At 35.4% G+C, this 23,798-nt stretch overlaps 1 protein-coding gene across 7 annotated transcripts in view; it reads left to right on the top strand.

Moving 5' to 3' along the window:
* The window catches only part of SCN9A (sodium voltage-gated channel alpha subunit 9), a 181,522-nt gene extending 165,023 nt beyond the window's left edge, over nucleotides 1-16,499 (top strand). For all 7 annotated transcript variants that reach the window (XM_056110248.1, XM_056110242.1, XM_056110247.1 and 4 more), the window contains exons 25-27: nucleotides 6,970-7,074; nucleotides 8,924-9,194; nucleotides 13,605-16,499. In XM_056110248.1, coding sequence (XP_055966223.1) covers nucleotides 6,970-7,074; nucleotides 8,924-9,194; nucleotides 13,605-14,797 — 1,569 coding nt within the window. In that variant the 3' untranslated portion in view covers nucleotides 14,798-16,499. The remainder of the gene's footprint in view (nucleotides 1-6,969; nucleotides 7,075-8,923; nucleotides 9,195-13,604) is intronic.
* The last annotated feature ends 7,299 nt before the right edge of the window (nucleotides 16,500-23,798 follow it).

The raw sequence follows: 23,798 nt of genomic DNA, 5'->3' as shown, positions 1-23,798 counted from the left end.
AATAACTTGTAGTAACAGATAAATGTATGAATAACTCACATAAAAGGGAAGAGAATCCTGTGAGTATGTGCATTGGGATGATAAGAGAAGCAATAATGCAGGAGGAATAGCCATTGATCGATCCATCCATACATCCAGTTAGAGTTTGAGAAAAGAAAACATCAAAGATGTATGTATCTCTTTAAATTAAGAGTTTTGTTTTCTTTGAGTAAATACCGAGAGTGGGATAACTGGATTATGTTTAATTCTATAGTTAGTTCCCCAGAAATATCTGTACTACTTTCCATAATGTCTTCACCATTTATATTTCCTCTTCCAGTGTTAAAATGTTCTCCTTTTGTTACATTCCCTTCAGTTTGTTGTGTTTTAGTAGATAGCCATTCTCAAAGTTGTGATGCAGTATCTTATTGTCAGTATGTGGACCATCTATACTAGCATTATAAGGCATGTACTCCAGCCCAATAAACTATCTCTCAGGTTCTGTGCTTTTAACATTTTTTGTAAGCAAAATCCAGTAGTGAGCACCTTTAGGTTTCATTTCTCTGGGAGATATTTTATGATTTTTGCAGACTAAAGTATTTTGACTACTTTTATCTTTAAGAATGTTGAACAGGTCATTCCATTTTCTCCCCAACACTCTCTTTAGAGAGGGAGTATCATTGTAAATTACCTGCTTTCCTCCCTTAGCTCCCTTTAGTAATGTCTTGATAGTTTCACTCATACATGCCTTGTGTGTGGGTGTGTGTTTGTATTTAGATATTCCTGTTAATGGTATTGCACACTGAGTTCCTTTCCCAGGGTTGGGGAGTTGTGTATCAGTCTTTGACTCGTTTACCTCTATTCACCTTCTAAGACAGTCATGATAGTCATGTTGCTTTTACTAGAGGAGCATAATTCTAGTAGCATTTGTTTTTCAGTAGGCTTGGCACCCAACAGCCCTGGGAATAGGGACCATTGGCAGAGATTCTCATCCCAATAGTTGGGCCCAGAAGTGTAATTTGAGGTTCAGGCAGGACCTGGGGTTGGGGCTGGGATGAGCTGTACAACCTCTGGGAATGCTGCAGAGAGAGTGTGGGAATCACTTTTAGATCCTCACACATACTGGCTATATATGCCTACTATTGGGCTATATATATATACACATATATATATAAAGTCTCTTTAAATTTATTATGTGCCTCATCTTCCAACTAGATTTCTTACCCAAAACTCGCTCATTTTTCCTCTATTTAATCTTTTTGTTTCCATAGATTTTGTAGAACTGTTGAATTTATTTTTTGAGTTTTTCATATTGTAAATTAGTTTCTAATTTAATCATTTGCATTAAATTTGTCTCTAAGCTCACTGAGTTGCTTTCCTGAGCTTTTGTATATCTGAATATCCTTATTGTAGTTTCTGAACTCTTCAGTTGTTTAAAAACATATTCTTTGATATTTTTCATTTTAGTTTATGCAATTCTGCTTTTGTGATGTCATGTTATTTGGAGGTCTCAAGTACTCCTGTGTACTCTTCTGCCTTTCTGTTTGAATCTGGATCAGAAATGTTGAAATACCTTCTTAATATTTTGATTTACCTGCAGGTGACATTATAATGGGCTGCAGTGATGGCACAGCGAGTAGGGAATTTGCCTTGCACATGGCCGACCCAGGTTCTATTCCTCTGCCCCTCTCTGAGAGCCCAGCAAGCTACCGAGAACATTCCGCCCACATGACAAAGCCTGGCAAGCTCCCCGTGGCATATTTGATATGCCAAAAACAGTAACAAGTCTCACAATGGAGACATTACTGGTGCCTGCTTGAGCAAATCGATGAATAACAGGAGGGCAGTGCTACAGTGCAGATGTTATAATAATTGTTTTGCTTCAGGATTGCCATAAGATGCTCAGGCCATGGATGGGTACTGCTTTGTTGAGAAGTAAGGGAGAGCCATGGAGCCTCCCAGTCTCTTTCATGAATGTACTGGGGAGAGACTTGATTCTTGTGGTGGTACTGAGATTAAACCTTCACTCTGAGATGTGCTAAGACTCAGTACTCTGTCATGATCATTATTTACAGTTAGCACGGATCTAGAGAGGTCAGGAAGGGGAGCTTACTTAGTGTCTCTTGCCAAGTTCTTGATCCACGTGATATACCCACCTGTTCTACTTTGGGTTTTACTTGGGCCCAGGACATGTAACTTCATACTCTTTGCTCTCCCCTCCCTAATTTCACTGATTGAGCTCTCAGCTCTGCTGTTTCAATACCTGCTACTTCCTCTTGTCTCTTTTGTCACAATAATATCGAGCTCCTCAGTGTTCTTTCCAGTGCAGTCTGCATTACTCTGATACGCCAGAAATCCTTCAGCCTCATTACCATGCTATGTATGCTGTTCACTCCTTGGAAAATTGTTCTTTGTCTCTCTTAGGAGCATTGAATAAGAGGTCCTGTGTCAGTTTCATGGTGATGTCAGTCCTTTAGTAAATATTATTTTTGCTTACATTTCCAAATATAGCTGTTTGCAGGGGTAATTTTAAGAGCCATATATCATTCTTACAGTTTAGATCTGAGATTCAAATTAGGCTAACATTTTCGTATATTTATGCTTTTACGCAGTGGATCTTGAATAATATAATTAATTTTGAAAAGAATTTATAAAATATCTTTTTTCCCATTTTTCAATAGATATCATTACATATGCATATGTGATAAGCAAGCACACATGTATAGTTTGCTGGCATTTTCTTTGTAGTATATATTGAACGTATCTAGAGAGAGCAGCATAAGTATCGACAGGAGACTCATGGTTTTGATGTTTTAATCCCTTTTGTTCTTAAATGGTATCATTACAAACAAGAATTGCCTCTGGAGGAAGAAAGTTGGGATGAGTCGATAACATTATCATTACTGTCAGGCCAAAGTTACTAATTTAGAAGCACTGACAACTATTATTATCCCCTGCTTTTTTTCAGTATTTCATTTGCAATCTAATCATTCCTTTTATTTTTACCCATTTGTGAATGGTTTAGAGTTTCCACTCTAAGAGGAGAAAAAAAAAACAGGACACTTCAATTAGGTAACTACATGCAAAATAGGAGGCTTTCTGCTTGATATAATCTATCTGAACTCAGCCACAGAACACTCAAAAGTGGTATCTTAATAGGAATGTATAAACTCAGCATTAGAGAGGATAAATATATCCTCTAATACGTTTGTAGAAAAGTCTTGGTAGATAATATATTTGTAGAAAAAATCTTAGTAGAGGTGGATTCATGAGTAAATTCTAAGTAACATCAACCCTTTTCAGTAACTCAAATCTTGTTAAGAAGGTGAGCAACTCTAATTAAAAGTAATTAGCAATTTTTGAGGATCTGCCTCGTACCTGGCATTATGCTGATTGCTTTGTATATATTATCTCAGTTGATCTCAACAAATATGAGGTGGTTACTCTTATAATGATTTATTCTATGATTTATCCTTTAAACAATTAAGAAACTTGTCCCAGGTCATGAGATAATGAACAAGAATGATCTGACACCAAACTATCTTAGGCTTGGGCTTCTTAAAATTTTTCCACTAATTTTTAATACTTCTCCCAAGAAATGTTTATGGTATAGCTTGGTATTTTAAATGGAATGACAAATCAAATATTTACTGATAACAAATTATTAAATTATCTTAGACTAACTTTTTATGACCTTGACAATATTATTTGACCCAATATGGGAATGCAATCCACATTTTACAAAATTTGAACATAGAGTGTAAATCAGAAAAAGAATAATCTGACTTACAGAATAGTTCTCATCTAGCTTTTAAAGGAATGACTTTAGTTAACTAAATTTTAATAAGCTTCAATGAAACAAAACAGCACAAAATTAACAAGGGGACAATTTTGTAACATTTTCTTAGTTTTATTTTATCATTCAATATGCTGACAACTAGAGTTGTCAACCAACAAGAAAAGTCAAAACCTATAATTCAGAATTCTTTTGCCAATGGTTTCATAACGTTTTTCTGTTAAGTTTTATGTACTATAATACACATTCCCATCAGTGAGTGATAAAGGATCTGGGCTTTTTTTTGACACTAACATGAAGGCTTGCTCCAAGGTCTAGTATCAGTAAGAAGCACTGTAGCGCTGTATGTAGCACTGTCCTCCCATTGTTCATCGATCTGCTCGAGCAGGCCCAGTAACGTCTCCATCATGAGACTTGTTGTTACTGTATTTGGCATACTAAATACATCACGGGTAGCTTGCCAGGCTTTGCCATGCGGGCGAGATACTCTCGGTAGCTTGCCAAGCCCTCCGAGAGGGGTGGAGGGGTGGAGGAATTGAACCTGACTTGGCAGGGCCGGCTGCGCACAAGGCAAATGCCCTACTGCTGTGCTATCACTCCAGCCCAGTAAGAAGATAAGATATAAATAAAATATGGTTATCATTATAGTCAATGAATATATTAAGTCAAATGGAAATAATTCAATAAACTATATCAAAATAATATAAAGAACAAATGACAAGTTTAAGAAAGCGGAATTTAAACACTCTAAAGTAAGTCTATTATAGGTTGAAAAGGGGAGAACTGTAAATAGAGGACTCTTTTTAGAGGTAGGTGTGGTAAGTATTGTATACATTGAAGTGTGAAAATAGAATCCTGAAATTTCACATTGCAAACCAAGAATATATTAATAAGGGGGGATATGGTTACCATTAGGTATTTGAGAAGTTCTTAAAATGCAGTGTCACAGGAAACCAAATATTTCCTGAGCTGGGAAAATTGAACAAAAGCACATCATCTTTTCCCTCTAGGACCCTCTGTCACTGTCACTGTCACTGTCCTCCCATTGTTCATCGATTTGCTCAAGCGGGCCCAGTAACATATCCATTATGGCACTTGTTACTGTGTTTGGCATATCAGATGTGTCACAGGTAGTTTGCCAGGCTTTGCCGTGCGGGCAAGATACTCTTGGTAGCTTGTCAGGCTCTCCAAGAGGGGCGGGGGAATCGAACCTGGGTCAGCCAGGCAACTGCGTGCAAGACAAATGCTCTACCCACTGTGCTATCGCTCCAACCCTAGGACCTTCTATCTTTAGAATTTCAGAACTTATTGCTGGGGAGATAGCATTGAGCTCACAGTGAATCTTCTGACTATTTTGAGTGTCATCAGGTGTAAACTTAGGGCCCCCTGAATACTGCAAAATATTTCAGAGCTATAAATTCCTGGCCCTCCCATTGTTCATCGATTTGCTCGAGCGGGCCCAGTAACGTCTCCATTGGAGATTTTGTTGTTACTGTGTTTGGCATATCGAATACATCACGGGTGGCCTGCCAGGCTCTGCCGTATGGGCGAGATACTCTCGGTAGCTTGCCGGGCTCTCCGAGAGGGGCAGAGGAATCAAACTGGGCTGGAGCAATAGCACAGAAGTAGGGCATTTGCCTTGCATGCAGCCAACATGGGCGACCCGAGTTCAATTCCTCCACCCCTCTCAGAGAGCCCGGCAACCTACCGAGAGTATCTCGCCCGCGTGGCAGAGCTGACAAGCTCCCCGTGACGTATTCGATATGCCAAACACAGTAACAACAAAGTCTCCAATGGAGACATTACTGGGCCTGCTCGAGCAAATCTATGATCAACGGGAGGGCCTTTACCTTTACCTTTACCTATAAATTCCTAATGACATACATTATAGTAATTTGCCATAAATGAAATGCGAGTATTACAAATATATGTACAGTATATACGTGTGAAAATTACAGACAGCTCTAAGAAATTAACAGAACCTAAAAGAACAGGTAATTCTAGAATCTTTTGCAAAAACTAGACCTTCATGGATTAAAGGATAGAAAACATTGACATATTTGTATATTTTAACCATTGAAATTTAAAGGTTGTTACTCAATGAGAGAGTCTGCCTGGTCAGAAACACAACTGTACTTCATGGTGTTTCACTAATAATAAATCTGAAAAAAAACACTGAATTATTGACGATTTTCTCAATATCTAGTACTATTATGCAACGGTGGAACCTAAAAAAATACTTGGATGCTGAAATTTTATTATTCCTTTATTAGGAATTAAATTAGTTAATGAGAAAAATAAAATAATAAATGTATTACATATATAGTGGTCATAAATCTATATAATAAAACATAAATATATGTAGATATATATTTTATATGTATGTAGTAGGAATTGCATAATAAATTGAATGCAAACATAAAACTGCTTTGCTCTTTTTCATCATAAAAGTTCTAAACATTAGTCAAAGTAATACAACAGGTCCGTACTTTCCTTACACATGACTGACCTGGGCTCAAACCCCAGCACCCAAAATGGTCCCTCAAACATCCCCAGAAGAAATTCTTGAGTTTTGGGCCAAGAGTAACCCCTGAACATCACCTGGTGTGGCCAAAAGTAATTAAAACATTTTAATATTCAAATAATAAACGATGTGACCCAAAAAACAACTAAAAAATTTTAAGATTAAAATAATAAACAGTCAAATTATGAAAGACTAATTACAAAAGAATAGTTCTTATTCTTTCTAATAGTATTTATTATGTAGCAACAAAATGCATAAGCAGTAGTTAGAATAAAATATCAGTACATAGTTTACATAGGTTTGTCTCAACAAAAAGATAACTGAGCCAATCATTATTGCATATAATTCTTATGTTATATAGGTGCATTATGTTATGAAGAATAACATACTTCATATTTGAAATGTATTTCAATTCTATAGCAGTCTTTTTCTGGTCTTGGACCACAATAGTGGTGCTCAGGGATTACTCCTAGCTCTGCACTCAGAGTTCAATATTGGTGGACTCAGAGAACCATATATGGTGCTGGGAATAGAACCTGGGTCAGCCACGTTCAATGCCCTACCCACTAAACTATCTCTCTAGCCCCTATATGAGTAGTTTTTAATCTGTCTTAAAGAAACATTTAAACAATGATTCTGGTTTTAACTAGATTTATTTTTATTTCTTTACCTTGGAGGTCAAGACATCTTTATGACAGAAGAACAAAAGAAGTATTACAATGCAATGAAAAAGCTTGGATCTAAAAAACCACAAAAACCAATACCTCGGCCAGGGGTAAAACTAATCATCTTACTAATTGTTGAAATTAATATTTGATCTATATCTATTTATTAAACATGAATGTTTTCATTTTAATTTTTTGAACAAGAGTCCTTGTGAAAATGAACATGTATATTTTGAACATATTATAATTTAAAAAATTAATGACACTGTAATCTATGAAGTTATTCATTGTTGAATTCTAGGTATTCTATATTCTAGTACCAGTCCTACCACCAGTGTACCCAGTCCTTTACCCCCAACCCCTACCCACCCCACCCCCGCCTGCTTCTCAATAAGCATATTTGTAAATTGGTTGTTTTGTTTTGAATTCCCTGCTTTCATTGTTATTGACTCTGCTGTTTGTACATACCACTTATACCACTTCTCTACATCACCAGTGTACTTGAGACCATTTATTTTCATAATTCTTAATAATCCATTAAAATTTTTCTGTAAACATAAAAATCAACCTATGCATTTTCTTTAATATTAGCTAAGTAACTTATTTCTAATACAATGAATTAGAGAATTAAAACAAAATGTATTTTGAATAAAATTTATCAAATTTTTATGATGTAGTATTTTCTCAGTAGGGTAGTATTAACATTTATTTCTTTGATATTACAATATAGCAGAAAAATAGACTGGTTATGAATCTATATCACATAGTAAAGTCAAAAACTATAGTAGTCTCACATGGAAATATTGAAACTTAGTAATCAAAAATAGTTTGTCTTCTAATAAGTAAAAAATATTTGGAGCATTTAGTGTATTTCAGTCAAATATTTAACATGATACACATTACCAAAGAATCTTAGCTAGAGACAGGTCATCCTAAAGATTACTGAATTAGTGGCAGCTGGCTTTCTGAGGTTCATTTAGCACCCAAGAATGGACCCACTTTTAGCTCTCACAAGTCCTACTGAAGTTATAAATTTGAAGGCCTGATATTTATTTTTATTTGGGAGCAGGTCCCCCAAATGGTACTTAAGAGGCCAAGGAGCTGACCCATTCCATGATCTTCTGCTAACCTAGTCATTAGTTCAGTGCTTGAGGATGCTGTGCTAGGGTATTGGGGATTACTTGGGCCACCATGGTGGCACTCAGGGGCATTCACACTTTGTTTAACTCAGGAGCCTTCAGTACAGCACCCATAGTTGCTTGAGAGACCACATGGATCCAGGAATCTAATTGGAATTGATCACATATGGAAAAGTACTGTAACCCCTATTTTATATCTCCAGCTCCAGAAATCCGGGTATTTAATTTTTGAGCACCTCTTTGATTTTGATTAACGGTGCTTTAAAACTTCTCTATGGAACAATTAGAGGAATTTGTAAAGAACTTGTATTTCCTAGAAGGTATAATATTTGCAGTGAGATTGTCAAAAAGGTGATATGTCAATATGGATATGTGTAGAAGTATATACTTTATTCATGGAAAATATAGTATAACATTAATATCAATTTAAAACATTGCAAGGTACTACACTAACTGAACTATAATAAAGTAGAAATTTATAACATGACATTTCCTTATTTTTAAATGCCCTCAGGAAGTATAGCTGAAGTTTTCTTAGTAAAAATTGCCTTGTGATCATGACAATTTACATAGGTGATATTTGTATAAATATATATATTCAGAGTGGATATGTTTAAAATGAAACATTATACAAATATAACTGAAGACTAACTACATACTGAAATAATTTCACCAAAAAATTTAGTTTGGCTTATATTTATTTATTTAATATTTATATATTTAACCCATCCTTATTTTTTACATTTTTGTTTTATATTTTATAGGAAAATATGACCATGACCATATAAATTTAATCTCTATTTCATATTTTTTCTTACAGAACAAAGTCCAAGGATGTATATTTGATCTAGTAACAAACCAAGTTTTTGATATCACCATAATGGTTCTTATTTGCCTCAACATGGTAACCATGATGGTAGAAAAAGAAGGACAAAGTGAAGAAATGACTAATGTTTTATATTGGATAAATTTAGTTTTTATTATTCTTTTCACTGGTGAATTTGTGCTGAAGTTGATCTCCCTCAGACACTACTACTTCACTATAGGATGGAACATTTTTGATTTTGTGGTTGTGATTCTCTCCATTGTAGGTAAGATCATTTTATTAAAAAGATTTTAATTTTGAAGGATTTTTTAATTAACTAATTTTATGTGAGGGGGCAGTACTCTGGCACCACTTTTGGTCACTCCTCTCTGTTCTCAGTGTACCATGTGCAGTACTGGGTATCTACCTGGGCTCAGTCACCTGCAGTATTGGGGCTAGAGCAACAGTACAGTGGGTAGAGCATTTGGCTTGCAAGTGGCTGACGTGAGTTCAACCTTCAGCATCCCATATGATCCCTCAAGCATTGCCTGGAGTAATTCCTGACTGCAGAGCCAGGAGTAACCCCTGAGCATCGCCAGGTGTGATCCAAAAATAAAATAAAATAAAATAAAATAAGACAGATACCTTATCCTCTGTACTAATAATAATAATAAAAATATTTTTTTTATTTCTCCAGTCTCCCAAATTTTATTTTATTTTATTTTATTTCTTTTTTGGGTCACACCCAGCAATGCTCAGGGGTTGCTTCAGGCTCGGCACTCAGGAACTACCCCTGGCGGTCCTCAGGGGAACATATGGAATGCTGAAAATCAAACCCGGGTTGGCAGCATGCAAGGCAAACACCTTACCCACTGTGCTATTGCTCCAGCCCCTTCCCAGATTTTAATTTTGAATCAATCTAAACTCCACGTGCGCTGATGAGACTGTCATAAATTCATGCAAATTACTTTTGATTAAGTTAGTAATATGAAAGAATAAAGGGATCTCAAAATCAAATAAAACAAAAACTCTCTATTAGGATTCCTGTTTGTGCAATGAATGCTCCAAAATCAAGTGTTCTTCTCTGATGGAAACGTATCACACTCCTTGATATTGTATATCTAAATATACTCTTCACAAAGGTAGCAACTGTGTCTGTGAATGCATTTGGGTCTTAGAAAACCAATTTAGAATCTGAAATAGCTTCCAGGTTTACCGGACATGCAAACTCGCCTCTGATTAATATTACTAATAGCAAAAATATTGGTGACTTTTTGAAAATTCTCCTGAAGTTAAGATGCAAAAAAATAAAAAACTGCCTACATAATTTTTGGGGCTAGAGTGATAGCACAGTGGGTAGGGATTTGCCTTGCACACGGCGGACCCGCGTTCGATTCCTCTGCCCCTCTCAGAGAGCCTGGCAAACTACCGAGTGTATTCCGCCCACATGGCAAAACCTGGAAGGCTACCCATGATGTATTTGATATGACAAAAACAGTAGCAACAAGTCTCACAATGGAGACGGTACTGGGCCCGCTCGAGCAAATCAGTGAACAATGGGAGGACAGTGCTACAGACAGTGCTACATAATTTGTTATGACTCATAGGATCATGTATCCAAAAATGAAATTATTTCTCAATCTACCCAGTCACATCTGTGAATACTAATAATGATTTTATACTTCTACATTACTTCAATTGCTTCTCTTCTTCTTTTTACAAATCATATGTGCATCTTTTACCCAGTATTTGAGGATTGCATTTATTTGTTGAACTCTAATGTTAGATGGGAAGGGATAGAATTATGAAGACTACTTAATACAAATTCCATTTTATGATGATGCAGACACTCCACAAAGGTTTAAGTTTATGTAACCTAGAACTATATAATCAAGTTCTATATAATTTAAAATGACATTTCAAAATCTTTCAGTCAAAAGTAATATAATTAGCGGTGATGTGAGAGTCAAGATATAAAAAAATAAATTAGGGCCAGAATGATAGTACAAAGGAGAGGTTGCTTGCCTAGCATGCTAAGATCCAGGTTCAATCCTGACATGTCCTCCCTTTTAGTTCCCCTGATCCCTGCCAGGACAGATACTAGAGCACAGACCCAGGAGTAAGCCCTGAGACCTCTGGGTATAGCCAAATATGTACATATATATGAAAAGAAAATGACTTAAAATTTACATAGGAGTTCTACAATAATAACAAATATAATAGTGGAATTACTTCCCTTAAATTAGGAAAGAAAAAAAGAAAAAAATGTCCCTATATCATCTAAGTTTTTAACAATTTTAAGCAATACAAGTCAGTAAAAGAGATATCTATTTAAATAAGAATAAAAATTGTATTCATTTGCAGATTTTGGCAGGGAAGTCATTAAAAATGAAACTTGAACCTGCTGAGAAATTAGAGTGTAGAGGTTACTGTCACTGTCACTGTCCTCCCATTGTTCATCGATTTGCTCGAGCGGGCCGAGTAACGTCTCCACTGTGACCCTTGTTACTGTTTTTGGCATATCAAATATGTCAAGGGTAGCTTTCCAGGCTTTGCCGTGAGGGCGAGATACTCTCGGTAGCTTGCCGGCCTCTCCAAGAGGGGCAGAGGAATCGAACCTGCCGTGTGCAAAACAAACGCCCTACACGCTGTACTATCTCTCCAGCCCAGAGTGTAGAGGTACATATCTGAAATTACAGGTAGCACTATTGATAATTATTTTTATGTGTATGAATTAAAAAGTACTTAAAAAATCTTTTTTTACAATAAATATTTAAAACTTCTTTGAGAAAACTTGGACATAGGAGAGACTTAAATAAAGAAATTATAGTCCTGTACACTTCTCATGGGCTGGAGCGATAGCACAGTGGTAGGGCATTTGCCTTGTGCGCAGCCGGCCGGCCAAGCCCGGTTCGATTTCTCCACAACTCTCGCAGAGCCCAGCAAGCTACCGAGAGTATCTCGCCCGCATGGCAAAGCCTCGCAAGCTACCTGTGACGTATTCAATATGCCACACACAGTAACAACAAGTCTCACAATGGATACATTACTGGGCCCGCTCGAGCAAATCGATGAACAACGGGAGGACAGTGACAGTGACACTTCTCATAAGGCCAGGGCTAATTTTTATAAGAGAATATGTAAGTTCAGTGTTAACCCAAGAAAAATATTTATGCATTTAGTGTGATAGAAGTAATAGCCAATCTAAATCTAAATTATTATAAACTTATTTTAAAAAAAAACTAGAGGGATGATTTACATTGCTTAAGATAATTAATTATAACTTTAAAGTAAAGTAGAGTTTAGAAAAATGTTTACTAGATTCAGAATCTCAAGTTAAACCTCAGTTTATGAAGAATAATAATTTGCTGTATAAGAAATTCCCATGAATCAAAGATTAAAGTAGAAAAGTAGATTATTATAGAAGTACATTATAACCATGAACTTGAATAATTCTTCTAGTCATGATACTCTCTGTAATAATAAAAGATAGTTATGACTGACTTAATTAAAAGTAAAAATATTGTATTGGCAAAAACTCATTAACTCAAAAAAAACCCATGAAAGATATTTAAACCATAAAAACCTTTCATGTAACATTTGAGACAAAGAAGTATCTCCTTCAGAAAAATACTACTCCTAAATCAATAAAGAAATCAAAAGTTCCCAATAGAAAAATTGCTGAGGGACCTCACTGAGTCAAAAACAGAAAGTTGGAAATAGCCAACAAATATACAAAGTGTGCACTCAATAAGAAAAAAATGGTAGCACTGTAGCACTTATTTTGAACATGTAGAGTGTGAATATTTTTAGTTCTACCACTTTACATAAAGTTTCTGGATCAAGATTTGGCAATATATAACAAAAATTTAAATTTTTTGTTTGTTTGACCAAACTTCCAATTCTTTTGTCAAGATCCTCGTGGATAGGGACTAGGGGCCGAAGACATCTAGTAGGATATTCATCTCAGCCAAAACCTTCATAAAAAAAATTCTTCAATATATGGTTATTTTAACAGAATATTCTACTAATATGAAAACTTCTTTTGTTGTAATTTGGACAGTAATACCTCTTTGACATATGATTACATAACTAAAACTGATGTCAAAATTCTTTGATACATAATTATATCTTTGAATATATTTACACTAAAAATATGTGGAATAATAGTCAATAAAACATTAACAATAATTGTGGTTGCTGATATTTGAGGTGAAATAAATTTCCTTTTGTGTTGGATTTTCTACATAAAGTTAATATTTTTGTAATTTAAGAAATTATTGTGGAGGGGAAAAAAACATAGTGAGGAAGTAAAAAAATTGTAAGACCATTGTAAAAAACTTTGTAAGAAGGGATGGGTTGATTTGGTAGGGCTGTTGCTTTGCACGGGGCTGTCTCAGTTGGATCTCTAGATCACGTATGGGCACAGCCTACTGGGAGTCATGCCAAGAGTAAACCCTGAGCACTACCGGGTGTGACCCCAAAACAAAATACAAAAAGTCTTGTAACGCAGGAGAAATTTCACAGTGATAATTCTAATTGATTTTCTTTGAAATTTCTTGGTTCTTTATTATGAAATTGCTTTAGATCTAAAATGACAGCCTAAAAATACAAAAGATGGGAAATAAAATTAGAACCACAATTTCCTGTAGGATGCTATTTATATACTTCCATTTGTTCCTTCCTTCCTCACTAGGTATGTTTCTAGCTGACATAATAGAGAAGTACTTTGTATCTCCTACCCTATTCCGAGTCATCCGTCTGGCCAGGATTGGTCGAATCTTGCGTCTCATCAAAGGGGCCAAGGGGATCCGCACTCTGCTCTTTGCTCTGATGATGTCCCTCCCTGCCTTGTTTAACATCGGCCTCCTGCTCTTTCTGGTCATGTTCATCTACGCCATCTTTGGAATGTCCAACTTTGCCTACGTTAAAAAGGAAGCTGGAATTAATGACATGTTCAACTTTGAAACCTTTGGCAACAGCATGATTTGCCTGTTTCAGATTACCACCTCGGCTGGCTGGGATGGATTGTTAGCCCCTATTCTCAACAGTGGGCCACCGGATTGTGATCCCAAAAAGTATCATCCAGGAAGTTCAGTTGAAGGAGACTGTGGGAACCCATCTGTTGGTATATTCTATTTTGTCAGTTATATCATCATATCATTTCTGGTTGTAGTGAACATGTACATTGCTGTTATCCTGGAGAACTTCGGTGTTGCTACTGAAGAAAGTACTGAACCCCTGAGTGAAGATGACTTTGAGATGTTCTATGAGGTTTGGGAGAAGTTTGATCCGGATGCCACCCAGTTTATTGAATATAGCAAACTCTCTGATTTTGCAGCTGCCCTGGATCCTCCTCTTCTCATAGAAAAGCCAAACAAAGTCCAGCTCATTGCCATGGATCTACCCATGGTCAGTGGAGATAGAATCCATTGTCTTGACATTTTATTTGCTTTTACAAAGCGTGTTTTGGGTGAAGGTGGAGAAATGGATTCTATGCGTGCACAGATGGAGGAAAGGTTCATGTCTGCAAATCCTTCCAAAGTGTCCTATGAACCCATCACAACGACACTAAAACGAAAGCAAGAGGACGTGTCTGCCACTGTCATTCAACGAGCTTATAGACGTTACCGCTTACGAAAAAATGTTAAAAATATATCAAGTATATACATAAAAGATGTAGAAAGAGATGATGATTTGCCCAATAAAGAAGATATAGTTTTTGATAATGTTAATGAGAATTCAAGTCCAGAAAAAACAGATGCTACCCCATCTACCACCTCTCCACCTTCATACGATAGTGTAACAAAGCCAGACAAAGAGAAATATGAAACAGACAAGACAGAAAAAGAAGACAAAGATAAAGATGGCAAGGAAAGCGAAAAATAGAGCTTAAATTTTGATAAATTGTTTACAGCCTGAGAAGGTGATATATTTGTGTTAACCAGACTCTTTTAAGGAGGTCTATGCCAAAACTCTTTCTATCAAAATATTTTCAAAACAAGTGCAGTCATGTACTTTCATTTCCTGAGATAAGTGGGCAGCATTTACAGATGGCTATTTTTGCATTGGTAAATAATCCTGTAGGAATTTTACTATTAGTACTAATGAGGTTATTAATTACAGTAAACAAAAGTGATTTTATTTGCTTTAAATAAATCAGAGAACCATCAAGAAAATGTTCACATAAGCATTGTCATCTTTTACCAGGATTATAACTATTCATCTTTCCCATGTAAACACATATGAATACATCTAAAATATATATAAGTATATGGAAGCATTTTGCCTTGAATTTACAGTTAAATGCCTTAAGAAAAGATTGAATGTTAATAATGAATGTTTAGTTAAATCATACCTTTAATAAGGAACAAGACCCTTATTTAGGTATAGAAATCATTCTGTATTTTGAGGTGCTTAAGTTTCTTCTACAATGCATCAGAATCAGTTTATACATGACTATAAGATACCACTGAAAACATATATAGGCTGTTTGTTTGAACAAGTACTTTTCATTCATCTTGACTCATGTACTAACCAGGATAAAAACTTACCTTTAGAGTATTGTGCTGTATAGTCTTTTATTTTAAATGCTTTTTGTACACACAAATATGAAAAATTATTCAAAGTACATTTCACATTTCTCAAAGAAAATTGTGATAATTAAAAACAGAAGCAACTAAAGAAAGCATTAATATCTATACAATCCCACACTGAAATGTGCCGCCCAAAGTATACCAGGAATGACCAATTCTTAATCTCTGTGTCACATTCTTCTGCTTTCTCATGCAGTATTGTTTAGTCATTCTTTAGAACTAAGCAAAGTTGAAGATTCCCTGTGATGAAGCACTTCCTGATATACTGAGAGCTTTTTGATATTATGTTAGATATTTGAACAGTTAAACACTTGGGCACAGTATTTACTGCATCATCTGTATACCATCCTAAATGTGTATTGTAAACTTTCACTTCATAATTTTTGGCACATATTTTTTTTAAAAAGACCTGTGTTGAGCATAAATGAAAGCGCATTCAACTGGCATTCTTGCCAACTGCTTTCTGACAACTAACTTCCATTGCTAATTTGTACAAGTAATTTGTTTGGACTTGTATTTGTTAATTTATAAAAAGAGGAGGATGTATCTATCTCCTTAAAATTATAACATCATTCAATAAAGAATTCCGAGTTAATGATTTACCAAACACGTTACATGTTTTTCTTTAGCTACTCACCTTCAACCAATGATTCTAAATCTAATCTTAAAATATATTTATTATAATAGCTTGATATGGCTATGATGCCCCAGAATGTGGCTCAGTGGTAAAGCATCAGTCTTGCATGTGTAATTTCCTGGGTTCAATCCCTGTTACTGCAGAAATTTATAAACAAATTACTTTTTAAAAAAGAGAAATGGCCATGATGCATTTTTATTATTTTAATCCAGAAATATAAGGTATTCTATCAAGTTATTCTTGTGAAATAATTGAGTTATAAAGTAGAAATTGTTTTATTTAGATATTGAGTGCATTTTCAAAATTACAGTGTACAAGCAACATATTTCATTCTCTTGATTAAAATTTTTAAAAATTATATGTTGATATGTTTTTTGTATCTAATTGAAATATGTTTTTTTTGGGGGGGTGGCTTTTTGGGGCACACCCAGCGATGCACATGGGTTTCTCCTGGCTTTGTACTCAGGAATTACTCCTGGCGGTGGTCAAGGAACCATATGGGATGCTGGGAATCGAACCTGGGTCTGCCATGTGCAAGGCAAACGCCCTATCACTCCAGTCCCTGAAATATGTTTTTAACTAGTTAAAAATGAAGGAGATTTACACATCCTATAGAGATGAAGAGTTACAAATAGAGAATAAAAGTCTAAAAGGGGGTGGGGGCTAGAGAGAGTAAAGCGGCTAGAAAGCTTGCCTTGCCCTTGGCTGACCTGGGTTCAATCTCAGACACTCCATTACCATTTCCCCCTCCCACAGTACCTGCAGGTGTTTCCCAGAGCACAGAGCTAGGAGTAAGCCCTGAGCACCAGGGGGTGTGACTCCAAAACAAACAAGTCTGAAAGAGGGAGAGATTTAAAAATCAGATAAAAAGACAAAAACAATTACACTTCCGCAGACTTTTTTTAGAATGTTTAAAAATTGTGATGCATTTGACATCTCCCATGAGGGAGAAAAATCACTTTTAAACTTTTGTTTTAAGGTTCATATAAAATTAAATCTAGAGCCAAAGATCTTCATATCTATGTTTAATTATCTTGGATTATTTGAGTCACTTATTTTAATATGAAAGATACCATGCAGTGTTTTCCTAGAATATGTAGAGCATTTTATCACATACCTGCTAAGCCTGTTGAAAATAGGTTTCACAATTTAACTGGGAAACATATAAAATAATATTACATTCTAAGGGCTTTTAAGCATCAAGTTAAATTTCTATCTTAAATGTGAATTCAGTTTGTTCTCATAATTTTAAGCCCAAGTTAATATAAATACATTTTTCATTCATATCATATAGTGTGAAAGAGGTACAGTGGTCAGATTTATGTGAGATTTACTACTAATGTTTTTGTATTGCTTGATTTTATGTAAAATTGAAAATATTGGCAAATGGTTCCTCAACATAATTTCTTAACATTTCAAAAAAATTCAATTTTCTCCTAATTCATGCTGAACCTATTTCATATTATAATTTTAAATATATATATAAAATGTATATATGTTTTCCTGGGAATGTCTGGTTGTTAATTTTTATCAAATTAAAACAATATTTGGATATAAAATTTTATTTAATACAGTATAGGCTAGAGGTAAAATGAGACTTCTCTTTTCATGCAGATGACTGTTTGCTAATAGTTATGTAATATCAACCTCCATAACACAGTCATACTAATATTTAAAATACATTGTCATGAATTTGTTTTACTGAATGATGTAGATTGATCGTGATACTCTAAAATTTAAATTAGAATAAAATGGAAGTAAACAAATCTGTATATGTAATTTGGATAAACGTGGAAGAATCTCATTTTATCTTTTTGACTGCTACATAGTTTGCAAAAGATTAACTGATGTGTGAGCTGTTTCTAAATGCTGATTGTTGAAAACCTCAACCAAAAATGTTCAGCATGATTTTATAGAATTTTGATAGCCCTATTTGAAAAAAGAAAAGAGAAAATTCTTATGTAAATAAAGCAATTCTAAATAGTGATTTTGGAGAAATGCTAATGGAAGTAAGAAAAGGGGGGCAGTAAATTAGAAGGGCCAAGTAATTTGCCTGGACTTAGAATCTGTCTATAGAAGCAACCAACTTTTTATATATCTGTGATTAATTATACTCTCGAAGGCAATAGTCAAGAATTGATTCATAAGCATAAATGAATAACCGTGAATATAATAATGCTGTTTACATAGAATTCTTTACAAATTTCATACATCTATGAATGCTCAAAATGTTTGAATTTGTCATAAGTTGTACTGTACTTATACTTAAAAGTTACACATTGTAATAGTCTAAAAATAAAAGTAATCAAAAATAAATCACATTTACATGTTTCCTGTTTCTTTTTAAATAACATCTGTAATTCAACAAATATGTAATGTGGTCAGTATATCTATATATTTGTAAATAAACTGCAGCAACTAATATATTTTTATATAGGAAAATGGACGGTTTCAGATGTCCTGCATAAGTAGAGAATAATATGGGACAAAGAATACCAAGTTCTAAAGAATTCATTAAAATTCACAACAAAGTTTGTGCAGGAAAATTGAAATAAGAAGAAGGGGAAATGTGGAAACGTTTAGCTACATAGGGTGTACCCTTTCTGTAATAGCATTAAGGATAGTACAGCAAACATAATAGGTAAGGGTTTGAGTTTTAATTAGGACTGTACTTTGAATACAATTAAACCATGCCTTTGACTGTCCTGAATATATTTAAATTATATGTGCCTCAGTTTTCTCATTTGTAAAATGAGGGGAAATTATACCATTTCACACTATGGCAATAAAGAATAGAGTGATGAAATTCATAGAAAGCAGATTGAATAATATCTTAAAATGCAGAATCAAGAATTTATAGCAGCAGCTGTAGTAAAAGTAGTAGCAGTAGTAATGTGTCAGCAAATTGGCCTTCAAAAATATAATAATATGAGCTATTCAGATTGCCTCTCTGTGTAATAGGAGCATAATGCATTCTTTATTAATGTTAAATGATTGTACTCCTCTATTTTTCTAATTGTATGTAAATATGATAACTTAGAGTTTAATTTATTCCATTGATATTAATGAAATCTTTGTGAAGTTACATAAATATAACTATTTCCAAATTGATTTTTTATTTGTAAATTCAAACAACATACTGAAATAAATAAAAGTGCAATTTTAAAAGGTTTATTTTTTTAAATTGGAGATTTATGTAAGCATGAACATATATTTGGTTAATTAATCAATTCAGTTGTCTTTTAGTTTAGCACCCAATCCTGCATTTAGTTTGTTAATAAAATACACTAAAGTAATTTCTGCTATGCTAGCACATTATTTCAACCTGTATGCTGTTATACTGATATGTAAGAAGATTTAAGGTATTCTAGGAATTGCTGTTCTAGCAGTTGTTTTGTGTTCTGCAAGATAGAATTTTAGTCACTTAAACTTAACAAACTCCACCCAGATCCTCCAAATTCCAGTAGGTGGGGGTCACACCCACCAACTGGCCCCCTGGCGCCGTGTAATCCCATCAACGGCCAAGACTCAGAGACTATAAAAACCAGCTCCCGGAAGCGCGTGATTTGCGGCCACGTGACATTTTATTATCACATCTTATTATCTCATTCCTACTTTGGACAAACTGGCAGGCTACCGAATGTAGCCTGCCCACACGGCAGAATCTGGCAAACTCCCTGTGGCGTACCCAATATGCCAAATACCAGTAACAATGATGGGTCTCATTCTCCTAAAGAGCCTTGAATATAATCTCAGGGCTAGGATGAAGGAGACGTTACTGGGGCCTGCTCGAGGCAATCAATGAATAACAGGATGGTCGTGATTCGAAACTTAACATTATCAATATAACAGATTGACCATCACATGAATTTCTATTGCAGAGTTCAATTATTAAATATAAGTAATAGTATACCATAATCCAAGTAAGTTGAGTTGCAGAGTACGAGGTTATTTTTTTTTCCTTTTTTTTGGGGGGGGGGTCACACCTGGCAATGCACAGGGGTTACTCCTTGCTCTACACTCAGGAGTTACTCCTGGCACTGCTCAGGGGACCATATGGGATGCTGGGAATTGAACTCAGGTTGGCCACGTGCAAGGCAAACGCCCTACCCGCTGTGCTATCTCTCCAGCTCCACGAGGTTATTTTGAGGGAAGGAAAAACCAAATACTAGTGAAAAGGGGACTTTTCAAGCAACAATGGCAAGTATAGACAGGAAAAAAATATGAATAATTGATCACTATAAAAAAGCAACAGAGAATACAAACTGCATTTAAGTTCAATTCCCTATCATACTACAGAGCATAATTAGAAATCTATACTAAAAATTTATCTAAGAAAAAAATCCAAGTTTAGAGATTTATGAAATATGTGCAATTTATGTACTTAGCTTATTGTATTTCAACACTTTTTGTTTGCTTTTGAGCCACATCCAACTGTGCCCAGGATTTTCTCCTGGCTCTGCACTCACGGCTCACTTTTGGGCAGGATGGAGACCATATGGGAGATGGAGATTGAACCTAAATTGACCGCATACAAGGTAAGCACCCTACCTGCTATTCTTCTAGTCCATGGATTTCCACATTTTTTGTAACAGTAGAATGGCTTCCAGTTGGCAGACAAGCAGCTGAAAACCAGTGCTGTGGCTTGAGGTTTATTTGATAAACATTTTTGATTTTAAAAAAGATGCAACAAAGTATTCCATAAAACAATGGACAATGAGTATATGGAAAACATTCAAAGTTTGTTAAACATCTTGAAAATATAGGTGAATGACAAAACATTATTCCTGTGCCAGATGTAATATTTACTGACCAATCCTGTTTGGCCTTTATTTCTTGCAAGACAAAATGTCTTCTATTTACTTAACTTTTACCAAATGATGAATGTTTTAGAATCTCTTTTCCAACAAATTAGAATAATGAAGACAAAGATAAAAACTATCTCACTGGGGACATTGATACTGGAAAATTACCCTGGTGAAGGGATGGGTGTTGTGACATTGTATGACTCAAACACAATCATGAATTTTTTAATGTTCTATCTCACGGTGATTCAATGAAAAAAAGCAAAAAAAGCAACATGAAAGATCATATTGTAAAATGAGCAGATAGTTTCAATAGAAATACTTCCACTTAGTAAAAACTGGAATAGAAGAAACAGAATGGTATGTTTCAACTCAGAGTTCATTGAGTTTTCATAACCTTAACCAATTTTAAGTAGAACTGGTTTTAAATATATTTGACCTCTGGTAAGATTGAAATAAACAGTACTAAAGAAAATCTCTTACAGGTATTGAGGGGAGAAAACATAGTTCAAAGATAAGTTCTGAGAAAAACACTCAATAAGTTTAAATTATAGGAAAGCAGAGTTTTTCTCTTCTTTGCTTTAAAGCTATTAAAATCCTATTTACTTTTGATCTTTCCATAGATTTTTAGAGGTACTAATGCCCTCACTTTCACTTCAAACTAAGAAAATCAGTTAGGTAAAAAGGTAAAGGTAAAGGCCCTCCCGTTGTTCATCGATTTGCTCGAGCGGGCCCAGTAACGTCTCCATTGGAGACTTTGTTGTTACTGTGTCTGGCATATCGAATACATCACGGGGAGCTTGCCAGGCTCTGCTGTGCGGGCGAGATACTCTCGGTAGCTTGCCGGGCTCTCCGAGAGGGGCGGAGGAATCAAACTCGGGTCGGCCATGTTGGCTGTGTGCAAGGCAAATGCCCTACCGCTGTGCCATGAATAATTATAAATATAAATAAGTATAATATTATAGTGTGTATGTTATCATATATTATAAATCATATACAGACTGTATTAATTACAGTTTGTTTGTGTTGTATTATCTATCACTGTATCACTGTATCACTGTTATCCCAATGTTCATTGATTTACCCAAGCGGGAGCCAGTAAAGTCTTATTTGTCCCAGTCCTGACATTTTAGCAGCCTCTCCTTACTTGCCTTTCCCAACGCTGCCGTATTGGAGGCTCTTTTAGGGTCAGTGGAATGAGGCCAGTTATTGTTACTGTTTTTGACATATCGAATACACCACGGGTGGCTTGCCAGGTTCTGCCGTGCCATATTATCTATAGGTAAATATTATTTTTTTGATACCTAGAAAAACTTTATTGAGATATTCTACTCTTAAAAGCTTCATAATTGTTATAATAAGGTAAAGGGAAAGGCCCTCCCATTGATCGTCGATTTGCTCGAGCGGGCCCAGTAACATCTCCATTGGAGACTTTGTTGTTACTGTGTCTGGCATATCGAATACTCTCAGTAGCTTGCCGGGCTCTCCGAGAGGGGCGGAGGAATCAAACTCTGGTCGGCCATGTTGGCCGCTTGTAAGGCGAACGCCCTACCCGCTGTGCTATCACTCCAACCCAATTGTTATAATAAATTAAAAATAATGATCTGAGGTTGTATATTATCTTTTACTACAAATTTGTATAGCTCTAGAAATAATCACTCTTCTAATTCATTCCGAAAAAATAATTCCAGAGCTAATTATTCTATCAAGTAATTATTTTTCTTCTTACTCCCATGAAGGAGTTCTTTTAAAAAAAATCTAAGCTAGTCATTTGTGTTCAATACTTAAAAAATCTTTGTTTCAAAGACCTTTTGAGAAAAGATGAAAATATATACTTAAAAGACAATATATATTTCTGGTTGATGCTTGGTATTATCATTGCCATTGATAGTCTCCTCAGTATTGTAAATTTTAAAATAATTTTGTAAAAAAAATTACAGATGAGAAATAGGTCCACAGGAAACACTTTTGCTTAGGATATGTTTCTTCATATAAGAAATATTTCTTCGGGAGGTGGGGAGATAGCACAGCGGGTAGGGTGTTTGCTTGCACACGACCGACCTGGGTTCGATTTTCAGCATTCCATATGGTCCCCTGAGCACCACCAGGAGTAACTTCCGAGTGCAGAGCCAGGAATAACTCTTATGCACTGCCGGGTGTGACCCAAAAAGAAAAAGAAAACTATTTCTTCATAAATCACCCAACTATCAAATTTCTAAAAATGAACATATCATTTTAGCTCATTAAAGAAAAACAGTGAAGATAAAAATCTTTCTAAAAAATCTCAGCATAAGCTGAGATAGAGAAGGGACTGCCAAGTAAAGGATGCTTGGAGGACTCACTCAGGATGAAAAATGCATGCTGAAAGTAGACTATAGATGGAACATGATGGCCACATTAATACCTGTATTGCAAACTATGACACCCAAAAGGAGAGAGAGAGTAAAAGGGAATGTGTGTGCCTGCCACAGAGGCAAGGGAGGTGGGGTTGGGGGGATGGCAAGAGGGATACTGGGAACATTGGTAGTGGAGAATGGGCACTAGTGGAGGGATGGGTACTCGATCATGATATGATGAAAAATAATCACGAAAGTTTGTAAGTCTTTAATTGTATTTCATGGTGATTCATTAAAAAAAATTTAAAAAATACACACTCAGCATATACTGGACTGAAGAGATACTCCAGTGGTTAAGGTGCCTTGCCTTACATGTAGCCAACCATGGTTCGATCCCCATAACTGCATAAGTCCCCTGAATATTGCCAAAGGTGATCCTTGAGCACAGAGCCTGGAGTAAGCCCAAAAAGTTGGTTGTGGTCAGCCCTCACCCCCCAAAAACTAAAATCAAAGCAA

The sequence above is a fragment of the Sorex fumeus genome, unplaced genomic scaffold (genome assembly GCF_029834395.1).
Source record: "Sorex fumeus unplaced genomic scaffold, SorFum_2.1 ptg000009l, whole genome shotgun sequence".
In the NCBI taxonomy this organism is placed as follows: Eukaryota; Metazoa; Chordata; class Mammalia; order Eulipotyphla; family Soricidae; genus Sorex; species Sorex fumeus.
This window is presented reverse-complemented; position numbering and strand designations above follow the sequence as displayed.